Below are 18,960 nucleotides of genomic sequence, written 5' to 3'. Positions count from 1 at the left end.
CGCAGGTTCTGCTTTCGTGAAGCCGCCTGCGATTAGTCCGGCAGCAGTTTCTCGCAGGCCTGACTGACGGCGCAGAAGTTGTTAGAAAGTTCGGGCGTTCGGACGCGCGCCGTGAGCGTGCCGGGTTTCTCCGCTGACCGGGCGTCGACTCATTTGTCAGCCGGGCGGTCTTGCCCCGCTTACTCGCCCACCTCTCGCTGACCATTACCTAATTTGCCCAATGCGCCATGCCCGACAGAGTTTCGCCGGAGCAGCTGCTGCGGGGGGAGGGGGGGGGTTTAAAGACCCGTAGGCACGGATGCCTGGTAGGTGCGTAAAGAGTCTCCAGCACGTGGCGCGCCGAGCCTTTTTAGACGGTCTCCGCGCTTTCTTTCGCCACCAGCAGTTGTGACACCGGCACCGTGAAGGGAACTCCTGCGCCATCTCGCACTAGCGCCAGCGTGCCTGATTGGTTGTAGCTGTCGAAGAAGAACGGACCCTCTCGGTCTGGCTGCAATTTGTGCTTCCGTCGCCTTACGCAGTAAACCTTCGCGTTCTCCGGTAAGTCGGGAAGATGGCTTAGAGCGTCCGGTTGCTCGGGGGGAACCGGGGGACTGGTCGCTAGGCGGGGGGGACCCAGTGGCTGTAGCAGAGTCGGCACAGTATGGCGGCCGCAGGGCCTTTCGGCTGTCGCAGGGGAAACCGGGGGACGAGAGGGCCCGGGCCCGGCGGGGTCCGCCCGGCTCAGCCCTCTTTCCCCTGCTTCGGGGGCACCACGTCCCAGTCGCTTTCAACCACTTCTTCGCCCCTGTGCGTCTGGCGGGCGAAGGAAGCTTACCCCGCCAAACCCCGCTGTACAATGAAACCTGCCTGCTTGTATGTGTCGGCATGTCAAGATGCATAGTATGCGGCTATGCGCCCCATTGGCATTAGAATGTGGCACTTCCGGGTTTATGTACAACTCAGCGGTAGTGATACGTACACAGTTGACTGGGGTAGAACGCATTAAGTTATTGCTTGCAGCTTAACGGGAATGAATATATTAGATAATACATTCTCGCATTGAAAGTTGGCGCTAAAGGCTTGCCAGAGACGTTTTCTCCCTGAGAACCCAGACGATAGTGCGCTAGGAAGCAGTACTGTATTGCGCATTCACTTGCAGAGTTTTGAAAGTGTTCATAACCTTGCTTGGCTCCTTCACAAGTTCGACCGCACTGCACTCGCGGCGCAGCACGGTTCCGTCACCAAGCGTCTTCGGGCTGCAATAATTTGGCATAGGGAGGTAAGTCGGCAGGCTAGAACGGAAGGACGGCGCAGGCAGGGAGTTTGAGCGTGCCGCAGTGAAACCATCCTGGTGACCGCTTCGGGCGAAAGGATTGGACGCACGCCTCTGCCTGCGGCTTGGCGATCATGTGGCACAGTCACATGCGGTGTGGATAATGCGCGCTCGTTGTCACTTGTCAAGCTTACCCGCCGTCGCTGCGCTTACCGTTGCTTGCCAGCGCGATTTCGCTCGCACTGTAACGCTCCTGCCTTGCACGGGGTAGGAAAGCATCTGACCCTGTCTTAAGCACGCTGCCAGAAGCCGCGATGCCACGCTGGGCAGACCAGCCATATGACCAGGGCCGCCGTACGTGTCTCCGCAGCGCGCACGCACCGTGACAGCTGGACTGATCTTCGCCAGCGACTTGCACGGGGCATGTGTATGCCAGCAGCAATCAGCGCGCACCAGCAACTGCTGCACCAGTCCTTTGAACCGCGCGCGCACCTGATGCCTGCTCCCTGCAGGGCCTTGCTGGTTAGATCAGGAGTGATGGGCTCGAGTAGCGGGCGGGCGCGTACATCCGCTGTAAGGTTACACAACGCATGGACCTTCCGCAACCAGGAGCAGCAGCAGGACAGGAAACCGCAAGGATATCTCATCGACGGCCGCTTCGCGAGCCGGTGCCCAGCATGACGAGGCGGCTCTGCCTGTGCCTACCAACGTACGAAATCCCATATTCGGCTTTTATTACTGCCGCTGTCGCATCCGGTGACAGCTTGGTCGGCGTGGGCAGCAGCGGAACGCTGCGGAGAGGCGCTGGAGTGGGGCAAGGCGCGCGGGGCAGGCGCAGTTGATAGGACGGAAGAATGGAAGACGGCGGGGCAGCAGGGCGGCGCGGCAGCCGCCGCCGCCCCGACGATGACGGCGGCGGCGGCAGCAGAGGCATGGAGGCAGACGCACCACCGCAGGCGAAGCAGGCGGCGGCAGCGGAGCAGGCAACATCAAACGCACCAGAGGCGGAAGCCACCGCCGCTGCTAAGACCGATGGTGCTGCCGCCGCGGAGGAGGAGACGTTTGGCATTGCTGCGCGCCGGCTTCCCAGGCGTGCGGCTGCGGTGAAGGCGGCAATCACCACAAAGCAGCAAGTGACAAAGCAGCGCAAGCGCCGCCGGCGGGGCCCTGGTGCCGTGGGCGAGAGCAGCAGCGGCGACGACGAGGGCGCCTCGACCACCTCAACCAGCACGGGTGGCAGCAGCGCTAGCGGGCTCAGTGCCGCCGACAGCAGCGCGGAGGAGAGCGAGGATGACGAGGAAGAGGAGGAAGAGGAGGAGGAGGACTGGGAGGGCGGTGGCGGCGGCGGGCGGCGGCGGCGCGGACCGAAGCGGCAGCCGCCGTCGCGTGCTGCAGGCACCTCATCATCAAGGCAGCGAGGCAGCCACCGACGGGGGCGCGGCGGCGGCGCCACCCCTGGAACGCCAGTAACCAACGACGACGGCGGCGATGACCCCGGTGCTGCTCCTGCTGGTACCTCACGAGCGGGGGCCAGCAAAGGCAACGGTGGCGCCGGCGGTCGCAATCGTAAACGGGACGCAGCAGCCGCAGCCGGCTTGCTGCTGCATGCAGCCGACGGGTCCGCCGCCGCCGGGGACATATCGGGCTCGCCGCTAGGGGCCCGGTTGAAGCGCGGCGGCGTCGGGGAGACATCAGCAGCAGGCAAAAGGCCCTCGAGTACTGGGGCAACGGTGCCCGCCGGGGTGCTTTCTGGCGGATCCATCCCCATGGATGGACCGGTGGCGACGGAGGCAGCCGGCGGCGCTAGGGCGATGTCGGCAGGAGAGCCTACCACCGGTGGCGGCGGCGGACATGCAGGTGCTGCGGACGCCGAGCGAGACGTCGGCGGGCGACTGACGCTGGGCGTGGCGGCGGCTTCGGCTCGCGGTGCCGCAGCAGCAGGGGGCACCAGGGCCAATTCGCCGGCGGCGACGGTGGCGGCCGCCGGCAGTGGCATGACCACAGGATGCGGCGCCGGCGGGTCGGACCGGAACAGGGCCGCCGGCGGCATGGGGGGCCCGCCGCCACCTGCTGCCGGCGGCGGCAAATACCCACCCCTTCGTGTGTGCTGCAGTCCGCCCACTGCGGAGCACACAGCGTCCAAGGTCAAAAGGAAGCAGCGACTGCAGCAGCACGCCAAGGCGGCGGCATCCAGCGGCGGCGGTGCGGCGGCAGCTGGCGGGGCGACTTCTGACGTCAGTGACGGCGGCGCAGAGGCCGACGGCGGCTCCAATGCAGCCGCCACAAGCTCCGGCGGCGCCGCTGGCTGCGCGGCTGCGACGACCAGCAGTGGAGGATTCGGTGGCAGCGATTTTGTGGGCGACGCCGCGGACACGACGCACGAAGTGTTCGGTGTGTTCCACTTTGATCGGTACTTGGACAATCGGGACTGTATCGAACACCAGGTAGGCGCGGCACACGTCAGCGGCAAGTAAGCAGACAGACAGACAAATGTCACACGCACGCAGCGGGGTTGGTGTCTCTGCTTGCACTTTGCTGTTTTGTTCAGTAGCCAGTTGCCATCAAGTGGTCTGACATCACGCACATGCTGCAACAGTTGTATACCGTATGCGCGCGTGCGTGATTCTGTTCACACCTGATTGCGCGCGCTATTGCAATCGCAGGGATCTTTCCTGTCTCGCTCCAAGTTTGAGAAGGTGATTATGAGCTGCATGAGCTTGTGCGCGCGCCGGCCATACCAGCTAGCGCCTGTGTCTTGCGGCCATGCAAGACATGCATGGCCGCAAGACATGCATGTCTTGCTTATGTAGTGCGTGTGCCGTTGCTTGATTGTGCTGCCGGCATCATTAGCATCCAGCCGTGTATGCGTCAGCAACAGATGGAGGCGCCAAATGCCTCATCTGAATTTGCGGCTTGCAAGCACGTGGTGATAACAAACCCCGTCGTTGTGACTGCTGTTGCCTTGATTGGCCCTTTCCCGCGGCGCAGCTGGGCGGCTCGGTCATGGCCAAGTGGTACCGCAGCATCAGAGTGGCGGACACCGGCGAGGCGCTGGGCAACTGGTTGGAACGACACGGCCTGCCGGTGAGGAGATGGAGAGGGAGCGTGTGTGTGGCCCCTTACTACCAAGTTGAGTCTGGCCATAGGTGTGCCCTGCTGGCCCGCCGCCTCCTGACATACCGTACAGTCGCCACAACTAACTGCATGCGGGGGATAGAGCGAGCCGCACGGCAGGGGCTGAATCTGATTGACCCACCTGCCTCGCTCGCTCCCAGCAGCAGGTGGGGCCACGCCAATTGACAATTAGATAGTGCGTCGCACATTGCCGTATATTATGATGAACGGCGCAAAGCCAGCTCTGCCAATCATGCAACTGTGTACTGCATAACACTTCCATGCACAAACACTTCGCTGCGCTGCTGGTCCGCAGGTGCTGCGCGGAAAGCCGCGTACGCGCGTGCCCAAGCCGAGCGGCCGGCAGCCTCAGCAGCAGCAGGGCTCGGCGGAGCCACAGCAGGCGGAGCCACAGCAGGCGAAGCCACAGGCGGAGCCACAGCAGGCAAAGCCACAGCAGGCGGAGCCAGGCAGGGACGGTGACGTCGTCGTCGGCGCAGGTGCTGGCCGCACCAGCGCCGCCGCACCATCCGGCGCCGCATCCAGACACCGCCCCAGCTCCAAGCAGACGGCGCCCGGGGCTCCGCAGCCGCAGCCGCAGCCGCAGCGCTCTCAGGAGTCGCAACAGCCCTCCAGCCAGGCTCCGCAGCAGCAGCTGCTGCTGCAGCGGCAGCAAAGCACTGCCAAGGCCCCAACCGCAGCGCTTGATGATGGCCCCGCCGCCATGCACCGCGACGGTGGTACCCCGGGCGTCCGCGCCGGCGGTGGCCCTGGCTCATCCGTGGCAGCAGGACACGGAGACGAGCGAGCAGACGCGGCCGCCACGGCAGCAGCGGCCGCAGCCGCACCTGGCGCCGCTTGGGAGCGCCTTCGCAGCAGCGCCGGTGATGACGCGAGCTTGGGCGCTGCTGCTGCGGCCCACAGGACTGCGCGGTTGAGTGCCACGAATGTGCGTGCTGAGCACCTGGCTGGCGGCGGCTACGGCGGGCGAAGTATGGATGCTGCCTCCGCCGGCGGTGCAGTCGGACGTTCCGTGCTCCTCAGCCAGCAGCCTCCGCCGTCACCGGTCCGGGTCAAGCAGGAGGCTGGAACCGCAGAGCCCCTTGCCGCCGCCACCACCGCCGTGATGCCGCCGCAGGAGCAGCAGCAACAACAACACACAAATCAACATCACCCACAGCACCCGCAGCGCCCACAGCAGCGGCACCCGCAGCTGCAGCACCTCGGTGACTCCTTCGAGGCTCGGGCCGCGATGTTCATGATGATCGGTAAACCGCCAGTCGGCGGCGAGGCGGCGACGGGACCGGGGGTCGGCACCGGCGGCACAGCAGCAGCAGGCGGCGTAAGCGCAGCCGCAAGCGGCCGGCTCGCAACGGCTCGGAGCATCGGGTCTGCAGCGGCAGGAGAGGGCGGCGGTGGCGGCGGTGGTGGTGGCGACGGTGGCGCCAGTGGCGCCCTCGGCAGCACCCTGGAGCCAAACCGCGCCGCTGCACGTGCGCGTGGTGGTGGTGGTGGTGCCGCGGGGCCTGCTGCGCCCCACGGTGGGATGCTGGCGCTTGGCGCAAGCCCGCCCCCGCTGCCCGGCGGCCCCATGCCCGCAGCAGAAGCAGCAGCTGGCAGTTTCAATAGACGCATGTCTCGCAGCTTGAGTCATGGGCTGCCAAGCCAGGGCGCGGCGCCGGCGGACGCGCCGCCGCCGCAGCAGCAGCAGCAGCAGCCGCAGCTCCATCGCAGTGGCAGTGTGGCGTTTCTGGGTTTGGCGCTTGACCGCCCTTCCGAGTGGCCGCCTGCGAGCTCAGGTGCCGGTGTAAGTGCTGGTGGTGCTGCTGGTGGTGCTGGCGGTAGCAGCGCTGCGTCGGCTGCGGCAGTGGGAGCGGCGGATGCAGGCTTTGGGCCCGGCGCGGCGCCACGTCAGCTTGCGCCGTTCGCATGTGGAGGCGGGGGCGGAGGCGGCGTTTTCCTGGGCGCCGGCGGCGCCGCCGGGGCTCTGCCGCTGAACGTGAGGCTAATGCACGGGCGTCAACAGTCGGCGGCAGCGGAGGAGCTGCTCGCGGAGCTGCGGCAGCAGCAGGGCGGCGGCGGCGGCTCTGGTGGTGGTGGTGGCCGGCTGCCAGTGGCGTCGCCCTTAACCATCACCGCCGTCTCTGGACCGGCGGGCGATCAGCTGCGGCAGGCTCCTGCCGGCCAGGCCCACCACCATCAACAACAGCGACAGCACGCGCCTGAAAGAGCTGCCATGGCTACCGTGCCGGCGTCTGAGCGGTCAACAGAGCCCCTGGTAGTGCTGCGCCCGAGCATGATGGCATCCAACCGTCCGGCCCATGCGGCTGCATTCGCTGGGGGAAGTGCATCCCTTGCTGCGGGTGCTGGTGGCAGCGGTGGAGGCGCAGGCGGCGGCGATGCTGGATGTGGCGGTGGGGCCGCGCCTCTCAGCCCTAACTGGCTGGCCAACGACGGCCTTCAGCGACAGCTGCTGCAGCAGAGGCTTGGGCTGCAGTCCGCCCTCGCCGGGGCAGGGGTAGACACTGGCGATTGGCGATTGCAGCAGCTGCAGCAACGGCAGCAGCAGCAGGGCCCCACCGGCTTTGCTCAGCAAATGCACCAACAGCAGCAGCACCAGCAGCAGCACCAGCAGCAGCACCAGCAGCAGCACCAGCAGCTGCACCACCGGCAGCAGCACCAGCGTCAGCTAGGTTTCTTCGGTGGTGAGCTTGGCGGTCGGGGCGGTTTGCAGCAGGGCGCGCTGCACTTGTCACAGCGCTCGCTTATGCATCAGCTGAGCCTCGGCAACCCTGAGCTATCACTGGGACCTGCCGGGTTAGAGCCTATGCTGGCGCTGTCACAAGACAGCGCGCGTGGCCGGACGCCGCCGCAGCAAGCCCACTCATCAGTCCTGGGCATGGCAGGCAGTGCGGGGCTGAACCTGGCAGAGCCACCCACGTATAACTCTGTGGGCACCTCTCAGCAACAGCACCGCAACCACAACCACAACCACCAGCTGCAGCTGCTGTCCCGCCCGCTGCAAGGCCGCCAGCTAAGCGGCGGCTTTACAGGTGGCGGTGCGGGAGACCTGGCATTGCTTCCGGGGCTTGCGGGTGCAGCTGCAGGCGGAAACATTGGCCGCGGGTTCATCGCGCAAGGTGAGACCGGCGGCCACCAGGGTTCACTCTTGCTTCAAGCTCTTCAAGAGAGGGAGCGGCGGGTACACGCTGACGTGGCGTTTGGCGGTCTGGGTGGGGACCCGTATCTGCAACAGCAGCTACTGCAAAGGCAGCTTCGTGAGCTGCATCAACAGCAACAGCATCTGCAGGTGCAGCAGCCTCGGGGTGGGGGCGGTGGCGGCGGCGGTGGAAGAGAGGGTGGAGAAGGAGGAGCGAGTCATGGCTGGGGCCTTCCTTTTGACTTATAAGCTAGCGCTGCAGAGTTGCGCTGTGAATCTTGCTCAAGTACCTAACGGAAAAGCACATATATGACCATACCGTCAGGCATCGTGTGACAGCTTTAAGAAGTACGTGTTCTGTTTGTTATTTGGGCAGTCGAGGTGCTCTATAACGTCTTGAGGTGGGGTCGGGCGGTCCACGGGCTTGCTCATTGGCGTTGAAGCCTACAGTAAAGGAAGTGGTTAGGAATGAACGTGGACAGTACGAAGGAATGGGGCCTGATATGGCACAGCCGACCGGCGGTGAAGTGCACTGTTTGACTAGCTGGGTGCCGCATCCAAGCATGCTTACCTTAGTTGCAAAACATAGTCTAATATAATTTTCAGCACATGCGCATCACTTTGATGGCTGGCACAGTGCGGCTTGTTGATGAAACCCCAACGGGCACGACTGGCACACGCGCAAGGGCTTGCGCAAGGGTACAGTGCGACTGCCGCTGCATCTCATGGGTGGTTGTGGTACAACAGTGGTTCGCTGGGTGTACACCGCCCCCTACTTCACACAGCTGCCCCTAGCGGACCGACTCACGGCCGGGCCACCCATTGGGCCACTGCTCGAGTACAGGCGTGTGTCTGTGGGATTTATGTGTGTGCATGTGAGTGATTGTGTTTGTGTGTTGTGGGGGCGGGCAAATCGAGAGCAAGCCTGACGATCGGTGTGCGGTGGTGGGGCATGCGCAGGCATCGTGGGGGGGAGGAGAAAACAATGATGCCACGAGGAGGCACGGGCAGAACTGGCACACGCGCAAGGGTACAGTACGACTGCTGCTGCTTCACAGCGGCATCTCATGGGTGGTGCTGGTACATCTTGGGCAACAGTGCTTCGCGCGTCCTGGTGACAGGTCAGGCTGTAATGTCTGGCTCTGCACCGCCCTAGGCTGTGGTTACCATGGCACCGGCCCACATGCTGGGGTCCCTGCTCAACGCATGATTCAAGATCAAGTGCCCGGGGCTTGGCATGCATGCTAGGAGAATTCCTGCTGTTTGGTTGATTGCTGGCTGTGCTTGTGCTTGACAGCGGGACGTGGCTGGATGCATGGCAGCCGTGCCTGTACGAACCGGCCCCGGTTATGGCCGGGAGATGAGGTAGAGGCTTGCGGCCTCTGACTAGAGACGTGGCGTGGGCTGAGCCCGCTTTGCCCTTGCAAGGGGAAACCATATCTTCTCTTGTCCCGGGATGCCAATAGTGCTGAACCCAGTACTCGCGCACAAAGCGAGTGGCATACGTTAGCGTTCGGTGAGGACTACTGAATCCCTGCTGTTTATTGTTGCTGGCTGTGCTTGTGCTTGGCAGCGGGACAGAGCAGCGCAATCCTGACACTCCTGGAACCTCCAGCAACACATGTATTACTTTCTGGACTGGGCATTCGATCCCAACAGGCCGCACCTATGCGTCTGCTGAGCCCTGTGTCACCGATGAAACCTGGGAGTCCTCACTCCTCACATCACGAACCACCATCAGAGCTACCAGATACGTTGATTGTGGCTCATGGGACACTCCTCTTCCGGGACTGCGTACGGAACGACAAGTGTTCCCCGGTCACGGGAAAGGGGCTGAGCCCCTCCACAGTCTGGGGCCGAACAACCTCATCGCCCGGACATAGCCGGGGTCGGTTTCCACAGGCACATAGCCAAACCAGGTGCCTATCTAGCAGTCGCGATGCCACAGCAGAGCCAACCGTAGCCAGACGCAGCACAGTTGTCAACAGCCGCACTACTTGTCATGCCGCTACGCATGCCCTGCCAGCCCTACCGCGGACCGCTACCTAGACACACGGAAAACCACCTCCTTCCCACCGAAGTGAACCACTAGCTACAGCCGCACACCACCGTCACGGCACATGCACGCCCAGGTCACCGGTGCGCTGCCTTGTTGTCTACAAAACTTCAGGCCTACAGTGGCCTCCACGGGTGCGACATACCCCCATGTGGCCATCCGTGGCTCTCGCCAACGCCGCGTCTCCACACGCCGAAGCAATATGTTGAGTTTGCGCCTAGGACAGACGACCGCTCAGGACGGTGTATTGGAGCTCGCGCTGAGACATGATAAGGGCCTACAAACCTGCTTAGGTTACCAGGTCCCTGACTCAGCTGCCGCGTTGCATGCGCCCCGCCGCACCCCGCGCCAGCGCCGCCCGCAGCCCCTCGCACACCGGCCGCAGCAGCAGCGGCTGTAGCGCCGCTGCCAGAGCCGACCTGCACTCTTCCCTGGCCCGAGTCGTGGAACCCGCAGACGCATCCGCTGGCGCTGGAGCTGTAGCTGCCGCAGCCAGAGGCGCCGCTGCGCGCCCCTGATTGCACCCGCCGCGGCTGCTGCTGCTGCCACTGCCGCTGTTGCCGCCGCTGCTGCCGCTCCCTAACGCCACAGGCGCGCCGCAAGCGCCGGCCGCTGGTCCAGATGCAGGACACGGTGTGCTCGTCCGCGTCACGGCCGCCGCGGCCGGCAGCGCTGCGGCGACTGCCGTTGGCGGAGGCGCCTGCTGTACTGCGTCCCGCTCTGGCGGCGGTGCCGGCGTCGGCGGCAGCGGCGTCGGCGCGGTCGGCACCAGCCAGTCGGCCAGGTATTCCGCGAGTGCCCCGCTCACGGCGGCCGTTTGCACGCGGAAGTCTTTCACAGCCGCCGCGGGCGGGTCGCCTCCCGCTGGGCTGTCAGCGGTGGGTGGCGCACCGTGTTGTTCCGCTGCCATAGGACACATTGCCGCGTGCGCCACACGCAGGAAGGCCGCGCAGACGCGGGCGTGGGAGCGCTTCCAGCCGGCCTGCATGAGCCCAGTGCGGCAAATGGCGTCAGGACACGGCAGGACACGGGCCAGCAGTGCACAGCTTGGGCCCTGGATGTCGCCTGACCGGTGTGGCGGAGGGAGCCCTGGCAGTCTGTACATACACGCAAACACACACGCACACACCTGTTCCTCCGGCGTCAGCCCCGGTGGCGGCTCCTCCTTGTCCAAACCCAGCGCCTCCGCGGCCGGCCCCAGCATCAGCGCCAGCGGCCGCCGGCACACGTGCTCCTGCCAACGGAATCAGATGCGCAGTTCAAGGGCACCGCTTGTGAGAAATCATATGTACCCACGCACTTTGCAAGCACGGCTGGGCAAGGTTCCTTACAGGCTTTCACCCACCTGCACCCATGTAGACATGCGTGAGGCCACCTGGTCTCCAAGGTACGGCGGCGGCGGGTTGGGTAGCGGCGGGCAAGGCGGATGCCACCGCGCCGCAAAAGGCGCGAGGAGCCCTGCCGCGCGCGTGCGCTGTGATTCCGCTACCATCGTACGTATCGCCTGCGCGCGCATCACACACCGCAGTCAAGGCCGGTGAGAGGGGCCGTACTCTGATTTGAGCCGTTGAGATTACGGAATGCGGAGCTTGCTGTGAACGTGAGTCCCAAGTGAGAACGGCCAGACGTCAGGCACACCGTGAATGAAGCATGTGCTGGACATAAGCGTTTCCACGCCTGTACCTAAACCATAAAGCAAGATCAGGCGCTGCCCTGCCCCTGCTGCCCGTGCCCCTGCTCCTGTCCCTGCTGCCCGTGCCCCTGCTCCTGCTGCCCGTGCCCCTGCCCCTGCTGCCCCTGCCCCTGCCCCTGCTGCCCCTGCCCCTGCTGCCCGTGCCCTGCTGCCCTTGCCCCTGCTGTCCCCGCAGTAGCTGCCCTGCTGCCCTTGCGCCTCCTGCCGCTGTAGCAGCCCAGCAGCTCTCGCGCTCACCTCCGCGGCAACCAGCACACAGGCATCCAACAGCCCAGGACCGTCAATGAAGCTCTGCTGCAGCTCTATCTCCTGCTCCTGCTGCTGCTGCTTCTCCCGCTCCTGCTGCTGCTGTTCCTCCTGCCCTCCGCGGCTGCCCGTAGGTGACACACCTCCGCCAGGGCAGCGGCCAGCCCAGCGGCCAGCCTCCAACGGGCTGCCCTCCACCGCGTCGCCATTCGTGCCACCAGGCCGAGGCCCACCCGCTGTTGCCCCTGTTCTGGCCCCTGCGCCTGCTCCTGCCGCCGCCCGAGCTGCAACAGCCCGCGCCGCAACACACACAGCAGCTGCCGGCGCCGTGCTAACCACTGCGGCGGCTGCAGCAGTGGCTGCCCCAACCGCGCGGCGCGCCTGCGGCTGGGTGGTGGTGATGCCAGCAGCAGGCGTGATGCCGGCAGCGCTTGGGTGGGCCGGAGCGTGGGCGCCGCCATTGATGCTGGTGTTGGCGGCGGCGCCACCCATTCGAGCGCCAGCCGCCCGCACAGCTGGGACGCCCGTAGCGGCCGTGGCTTTGGCAACTGTTGCAGCTGCAGCAGCGGCTGCACCCGCCCTCACGGCCTGGCCTGCGGCCTCGCCTCTCTGCACCGGTGCCAAGGCTGCCGGCGCAGGAAAGGGCGCGGCACCCGCGTCCGCAGCCGCTGCCGCTGTCACCTGTGCAAGCGGATGCTGCATCGCTGCTTTCTGCCCTGCAGCGCCCCTGCCGCCGGTTGCTGCGCTCTCTGACACAGCAGCGGCGGCGTCGGCAAGGCCCTGCCTGGCGCCGGCCGCGCCGCCACTCAGCCGGCGGCGCTTCAGGGCAGGGCCGAAAGGCTCCTCCCCTGCAGCATGCTCAACTGGCAGCGCCTGTGTTGTGGCTTTTCCCGGCGCGGTCACCCGCTTCCCTCGCTCCGCCACCGACGCCAGCGCTGCGGCTGGAGCTTGCGCCTGCGCCTGCGCCCGGGTCCGGACCCGACCTGCGGTCTGCGCGGCGCTGGGGCAACCTGCTACCAGCCCGTGCGACTGCGGCGGTGGCGGAGACCCTGGCGGCAGCATACCGCCGCCGGCGGTGGTGTCGTGACCGTGGCCTGGCGCCCGGCTTCCGGCTGATGAACCGCATGCCCCCGTCGTCGGCGGTACAGCTGGAGGCACTACTTCCAGCTGGTGCTCCTCCTGCTGCTGCTGTTGCTGCTGCTGTTGCTGTTGTTGCTGTTGTTGCTGTTGTTGCTGTTGTTGCTGTTGCTGTTGCTGCTGCTGCGGCGGCGTGCCCGTGATCAGCGGCGTGGTGTGAAGCGCCGACACGGCAGCCGCAGCGGCAGCAGTGGCTGGCATTGAAGCAAGAGCAGGAGCAGGAGCGGTGGTTGGAGCCGGTGCAATGGCTGCAGCCGTAGCGGTGGCTGCAGCAGCAACAGCGGCAACTGGATCCGAAGCCGGTGCCGCCGCCAGTAGGTCTGCTGCCCACGGCGCTGCGGCTGGTGTCTCAGCCGCCGCCGCCGCCGCGACGGCATCGCTCACGGCGTCCAGGGACTCGAGACAGTACAGACATCCGCAATCTGGCGCCGCGGTCTCCGCCATGTGCCCCTCAACCGCAAACCCAGCCCCAGCCCCAGCCGCCTGCTCCTGCCCGCCTGCTACCGCCGGCGCAGTCGCCGCAGCCGCATCAGCAGGAGTGGCCGTAGTGGGTGCGAGGCGCGGCGCCTTCCAGTCCTGTCCTTGGCGCTGCGCCGCCAGCTGCTGCTGCTGCTGCTGCTGCAGTGCCTCGCCCTCACCGCGGTTGGCGGCTCCAGCACCGCCAAGATGACAGCTGCGGCCGCCGTCCGCCCCAGCGATGGCGGCGGCGCCGCCGGCACTGTCGCTGCCCGGAGCAGGAGCGCTGTCCGGCGGATTCATTGCAGTAGCAGCGGCCACGGTGGCGGCGGCGGCGGCGGCGGCGGCGGGCGACCGGCGCGCCGCCTGCACCGCGTGTCGGTCGTGCTCCTGCGGCCCGCCCAGATCATCTCCATCATGCTGCATGCCGCTCGACGCCACCTCACCGGCAGTGCCGCCAGCACCACCGCCAGGAGCACCAATGGCTGTAGCGGCAGAGGCAGAGGCAGCGGCAGCGGCAGCAGCGACAGTTGCAGCGCCGTTGATGGCACCTGCCGCAACTGGCAGCGGGTCCTCGCATGCGCCGCACATGGCCACGGGCTCTGCCTCCACCGTTGCAGCCCCACCAGAGCCACCACAGCCACCAGATGCATGAGCAACGATAGCAGCGGCTGTGACGCTGGCAACGGCAGCAGCGGGCGAAGCTGCCGACACCGCACCCCCTTGCGGCCCTGCTTCGGCAGTGGCACCTGCGCCCGCAGCCTGCGCCGTCGAAGGGATGGGCAGGGCGTGCTGTGCCGGCGGTCTGCGCAACTGCGCCTGCGGCTCCTGTTGCTTCTGGATGCGCTCGCGCGCATGCAGCGCTGCGGTGCGCGGCCGCGGCGCACCGCACAGCGCAGCGCCGCTGCTCGTCGTCGGCACCGCGCGCGAGCCCGCACTCACTGCATCTGCAGCGGTGGCGGCGCCCGGACTGCCGCCGGCGCTCCTGCCCAGGCTCCTGCCCAGGCTCCTGCCGGTACCTGCCGCGCGCTCAGCTGCTCGGCGGTCTGTCGGGTTGCCTTCGTACAGCGCACGATCCGGGAAAGCCGTTGCCGTTGCCGCGGTCGCTGCGGGCTCAGCCGCCGCCGCTGCTGCTTCAGCACCAGCAGCATCAGCATGAGCCCGCGCATCCCTGCCTTTTGCAGCGGCCGGCTGGTTGTCGCACTGCTCTCGCCAAGAGCATAGCCTGTTGTAGCAAGCAGCGCAGGCGTAGACGCCCACGCGAGAGAAATGAGCGCGCCACTTGGGCGTTCGCTTTGTGCCGCAGTCCGCGCACTCCCGGCCGCCCGCCTCCTGTAGGTTCCGAGTCCCGGGGGGCCCATAGAAGCCGTGACAGTAATAGTTTTTCAAGGAGCAGCCGTGACAGGTGAAGGTGCGGGTGCCGCGCTCGAAGAAACCGCAGGGCACCCCAGGACGGCGCACATGAGGTGCGCCGCAGCTGGCGCACGTGATCTGTGCCTGTGGGCTGCTTGGCGGCGCGCCGACCGCCTGCCCCTGCGCGCTTGCTGCCGCTGCCTGTTGCGGCACCGCAGCCGCCGCCGCAGCCTGTTGCGGCACCGCCGCACCTGCGGCCGCAGCCAGCGCGCCTGCGGCCACAGCCAAGAAAGGGGCTTTGCCAACTGCATTGGCGCCGGTACCCGGCGTGTGCTGCATACCGGTGCTTGACAGGGGAGGCGCATCCGCGCTGCTTGTAGGCAGAGCTCTCTTCGCCGTCGCCGCGACAGGAAGGGCGGCAGGAAGGGTGGCGGCGGCGGCGGGCGAGCCGGTGTTGCCTCCATGCGCAGCTGTGCGCTGGCTGCTGGTGTCGCCTTCCTCCTCCTGTTCCTGGGCGCAGCGAGGCCGCTTGGCCGCCTGATTCATCAGCCTTACGCGGCATGCATTGCACACGTACGCGCCGTCATAGGTGCGGTGAAGGCGCCACTGTTGCGCTTTCTCCGTGCCACACTCGGCGCACTGCCGCCCGCCCGCCTCCTGCAGGCTCCGGGTCCCGGGGGGGCCGTAGAAGCCGTGGGACGCGAGGTTGCGTTTGCAGCAGTTGTCGCAGGTGAAGGTGCGGGTGCCACGCGCGAAGAAACCGCTCGCGGTCCTCGGGCGGCGCACGTAAGGTGCGCCGCATGTGTCGCACATGAATTGTGCCTGCACGCTGTGGGATGCACCTCCGTCCGCCGCCTCCTGCAATCCCCCTGCCACTGCCGCTGTTGCTGCAGCTGAAGGCGCAGGTCCTGCAGTCGCGCCTCCTGCTGTTGCGGCTGCCGGTGACGGCGCCGCTGCACGTCCTGCGCCCGACGCGGCAGGCGCCGGCGCCAGCGTCGCTGCTGCACGCGATGCTGTTGACGGCCACGTTTGCTGCAGCTGCTTGGCGATCCGGTCACGTGCGCATGTGGCGGCAGTGCGAGCCGGCGGCGCCGCTGCACACGTGGCGCGGTCCCGCGTCTCGCCCGCCGTTCCAGCAGCCACAGCCGCAGCCGCAGCTGCCGCCGGCTCTAGGCCCACAGCTGCAGCCGCCGCCGCCGCAGCTGCTGGTGCTGCTGTGTCTGTCCCCATAGTACCAGCGCCTGTGGGATCAGCAGCTGGTGCAATAGCTGGTGCATTAGCTGGTGTAGCAGCTGGTGCAGCATCGCAGGCGGCAGGCATCACGCCTGGGCTCAGAGGCACAGCCGCATCTGCGGCTCTTGCAGGCAGAGCTCTCTTCGCCGTCGCCGCGACAGGAAGGGCGGTGGCGGCGGCTGGTGAGCCGGTGTTGCCTCCATGCGCAGCTGCGCGCTGGCTGTTGGTGTCACCTTGCTCCTCCTGTTCCTGGGCGCAGCGAGCTTGCTTGGCCGCCCAAGACCTCAGCCTTTTCTCGCACACACTACAGCAGTACGCGCCGTCACGGGTGGGGTGAATGCGCCACCGCGTTGGCCCCACCATGCCGCACTCGGCGCACTCCCGCCCGCCCGCCTCCTCCATGCTCCGCGTCCCGGGCGGGCCGTAGAAGCCGTGCGACCCGATGTTGCGTAGGCAGCAGCCGTGGCAGGTGAAGGCGCCGGTGCCACGGGCGAAGAAGCCGCTCGAGGTCCCCGGGCGGCGCAAATAAGGTGCCCCGCATGTGGCGCACGTGATTTGCGCCTGCGAAGTGTGGAATGCACCTCTGTCCGCCGCGCCTCTGAAATCCTCTCCTTCCGTTGCCGCTGCTGCTGAAGCTGAAGACGCAGATCCTGCAGTCGCGCCTCCTGCTGTTGCGGGTGCTGCTGCACGTCCTGCGCCCGACGCGGCAGGCATCGGCGCCGGCGCCGCCACTGTCGATTGCATTTGTTGCAGCTGCTGTTTGGCGATCCGGTCACGTGAGCATGTGGCGGCAGTGCGAGCCGACGACGCCGCTGCACATGCGGCGCGGTCCCGCGTCTCGCCCGCCGTTCCAGCAGCCACAGCCGCAGCCGCCGCTGCCGCCGACTCTAGGCCCACAGCTGCAGCTGCCCCCGCCCCCGCAGCTGCTGCTGCTTCTGCCGCCACGGTACCAGCATGTGTGGAGTCTGCATCTATAGCAGCAACTGGTGCAGCATCACAGGTGGCGGGCACCGCGCCTGGGCCCAACAAGACATCTATGGCGTTCGCGGGCAGAGCTCTCTTCGCCGTCGCCGCAACAGGAAGGTCGGCAGGAAGGGTGGCGGCGGCGGCGGGCAAGCCGGTGTTGCCTCCGTGCGCAACTGCGCGCTGGCTGTTGGTGTCGCCTTCCTCCTCCTGCTCCCGGGCGCATCGGGCCCGTTTGGCCGCCCGATACATCAGCCTTTTGGCGCACGCGTTGCAGCAGTACGCGCCGTCACGGGTGCGGTGTAGGCGCCACTTGGGCGTTGTCTCCGTGCCGCACTCGGCGCACTGCCGCCCGCCCGCCTCCTGCAGGCTCCGGGTCCCGGGGGGGCCGTAGAAGCCGTGGGACGCGAGGTTGCGTTTGCAGCAGTTGTCGCAGGTGAAGGTGCGGGTACCGTGGGCAAAGAAGCCGCAGGCGGCGCCGGGTTTACGCACATAGCGGTTGCCGCATGTGGCGCACATAAACTGTGCCTGCGGGCTGAGGGATGCACCTCCGTCCGCCGCCTCCTGCAATCCTCCTGCCACTGCCGCTGCCGCTGCTGCTGCCGCTGCCGCTGACGGCGCAGGTCCTGCAAGTGCGCATCCCATTGGTGCTGGAGCTAGTGGTGTTGCTGGTGCTGGTGGCGGTGCTGCTGCACGTCCTGCACCCGACGCGGCAGGCGCTGGCGCTGGCGCTGGCGCCGCTGCTGCACGCGATGCTGTTGACGGCCGCGTTTGCTGCAGCTGCTTGGCGATCCGGTCACGTGCGCGTGTGGCGGCAGTGCGAGCCGGCGGCGCCGCTGCACACGCGGCGCGGTGCCGCGTCTCGCCCGCCGCTCCACCGGCCGCAGCCGCAGCAGCCGCTGCCGCCGGCTCTAAGCCCACAGCTGCAGCCGCCGCCGCTGTCGCAGCTGCTGCTGCTGCCGCGTCTGTTGCCACGGTACCAGCACCTGTGGAGTCTGCATCCGTTGCAGCATCTGTAGCGGCAACTGGTGCAACATCACAGGCGGCAGGCGCCGCGCCTGGACTCGACAGGACAGCCACATCTGTGGCGTGCGCGGGCAGAGCTCTCGGCGCCGTCGCCGCGACAGGAAGGGCGGAAGGAAGGGTGGCGACGGCGGCAGGCGAGCCGGCGTTGTGTCCGTGTGCAGCTGTGCGCTGGCTGTTGGTGTCGCCTTCCTTCTCCTGCTCCCGGGCGCAGCGAGCTCGCTTGCATGCCCGATTCATCAGCCTTAAGCGGCAAGTCTCGCAGAAGTACGCGCCGTCACAGGTGGGGTGAAGGTACCACTGATGCGTTTTCTCCGTGCCGCACTCGGCGCACTCCCGCCCCCCTGCCTCCTCCATGCTCCGGGTCCCGGTCGGGCCGTAGAAGCCGTGGGACGTGATGTTGCGTAGGCAGCAGCCGTGACAGGTGAAGGTGCGGGTGCCACGCGCAAAGAAGCCGCTCGGGGTCCTCGGGCGGCGCAAATAAGGTGCGCCGCATGTGGCGCACAGGATCTGTGCCTGTGGGCTGCTTGGCGGCGCGGCGGCCGCCGCCTGCCCCTGCGCGCTTGCTTCCGCTGCCTGTTGCGGCACCGCCGCCGCCGCCGCACCTGCGGCAGCAGCCAGCGCGCCTGCGGCCAAAGCCGGGAAAGCGGCACTGCCACTGGCGTCTGCGCTGGCACGAGGCGTGTGCTCCATACCGGTATTTAACAGGACCGGCGCATCTGCGGCGCTTGCGGCTCTGTCCGTCGCCGTGGCAGAGAGGGCGGCCGGAAGGGCGGCAGGAACGGCAGCGGCGGCCGGCGAGGCGGTGTTGCCGCCGTGTGCAGCTGCGTGCAGGTTGATGCTGTTGTCGTCTTCGTCCTGCTGTCCGGCGCATCGGGCCCGTTTGGCCGCCCCACGCCTCAGCTTCCACCAACAGCTGCAGCAGCAGTAGTCGCCGTCATGGACGGGGTGAGGAAACCACTGCGTTGATTCCACAGTGCCACACTCGGCGCACTCGCGGCCGCCGGCTTCCTGCAGGCTCCGCGTCCCGGGCGGGCCGTAGAAGCCGTGGGACGCGACGTTGCGTCGGCAGCAGCTGTGGCAGGCGTAGGCGCGGGTGCCACGCGCGAAGAAGCCGCAGGGCGCCCCAGGACGGCGCACGTAAGGTGCGCCGCAGCTGGCGCACGTGATCTGTGCCTGCGGGCTGCTTGGCGGCGCGCCTCCGTCAGGCACCTCCTGGGATCCCCCTGCCGCTGCCGCTGAAGGCGGAGGCCCTGTAATTCCGCTTCCTG

General features: G+C 67.1%; 2 protein-coding genes across 2 annotated transcripts in view; one reads left to right on the top strand and one right to left on the bottom strand.

Moving 5' to 3' along the window:
• The first annotated feature begins 547 nt into the window (after positions 1-547).
• On the top strand, positions 548-8,968 carry CHLRE_09g393654v5 (uncharacterized protein). The gene is made up of 6 exons (XM_043065685.1): positions 548-1,261; positions 1,768-1,964; positions 2,019-3,699; positions 3,919-3,951; positions 4,244-4,339; positions 4,686-8,968. Exons 3-6 carry the CDS (start codon positions 2,110-2,112, stop codon positions 7,776-7,778), a joined length of 4,812 nt encoding a protein of 1,603 aa, XP_042921212.1. The 5' UTR covers positions 548-1,261; positions 1,768-1,964; positions 2,019-2,109; the 3' UTR covers positions 7,779-8,968.
• Positions 8,969-9,035: 67 nt separating this feature from the next.
• CHLRE_09g393617v5 (uncharacterized protein) overlaps positions 9,036-18,960 on the bottom strand; it is an 11,032-nt gene continuing 1,107 nt past the window's right edge. Inside the window, exons 2-5 of the mRNA XM_043065683.1 lie at positions 11,516-18,960; positions 10,931-11,089; positions 10,715-10,819; positions 9,036-10,567 (exon numbers count right to left, since the gene is read on the bottom strand). The exon at positions 11,516-18,960 is cut by the window's right edge and continues 844 nt beyond it. Of these exons, the coding sequence (XP_042921211.1) occupies positions 9,896-10,567; positions 10,715-10,819; positions 10,931-11,089; positions 11,516-18,960 (8,381 nt within the window). The 3' untranslated portion in view covers positions 9,036-9,895. The remainder of the gene's footprint in view (positions 10,568-10,714; positions 10,820-10,930; positions 11,090-11,515) is intronic.

This window comes from Chlamydomonas reinhardtii, chromosome 9, assembly GCF_000002595.2.
Source record: "Chlamydomonas reinhardtii strain CC-503 cw92 mt+ chromosome 9, whole genome shotgun sequence".
Taxonomy (NCBI): domain Eukaryota; kingdom Viridiplantae; phylum Chlorophyta; class Chlorophyceae; order Chlamydomonadales; family Chlamydomonadaceae; genus Chlamydomonas; species Chlamydomonas reinhardtii.
The sequence above is the reverse complement of the archived record's forward strand: the minus strand, read 5'-3'. Positions and strand labels throughout refer to the sequence as shown.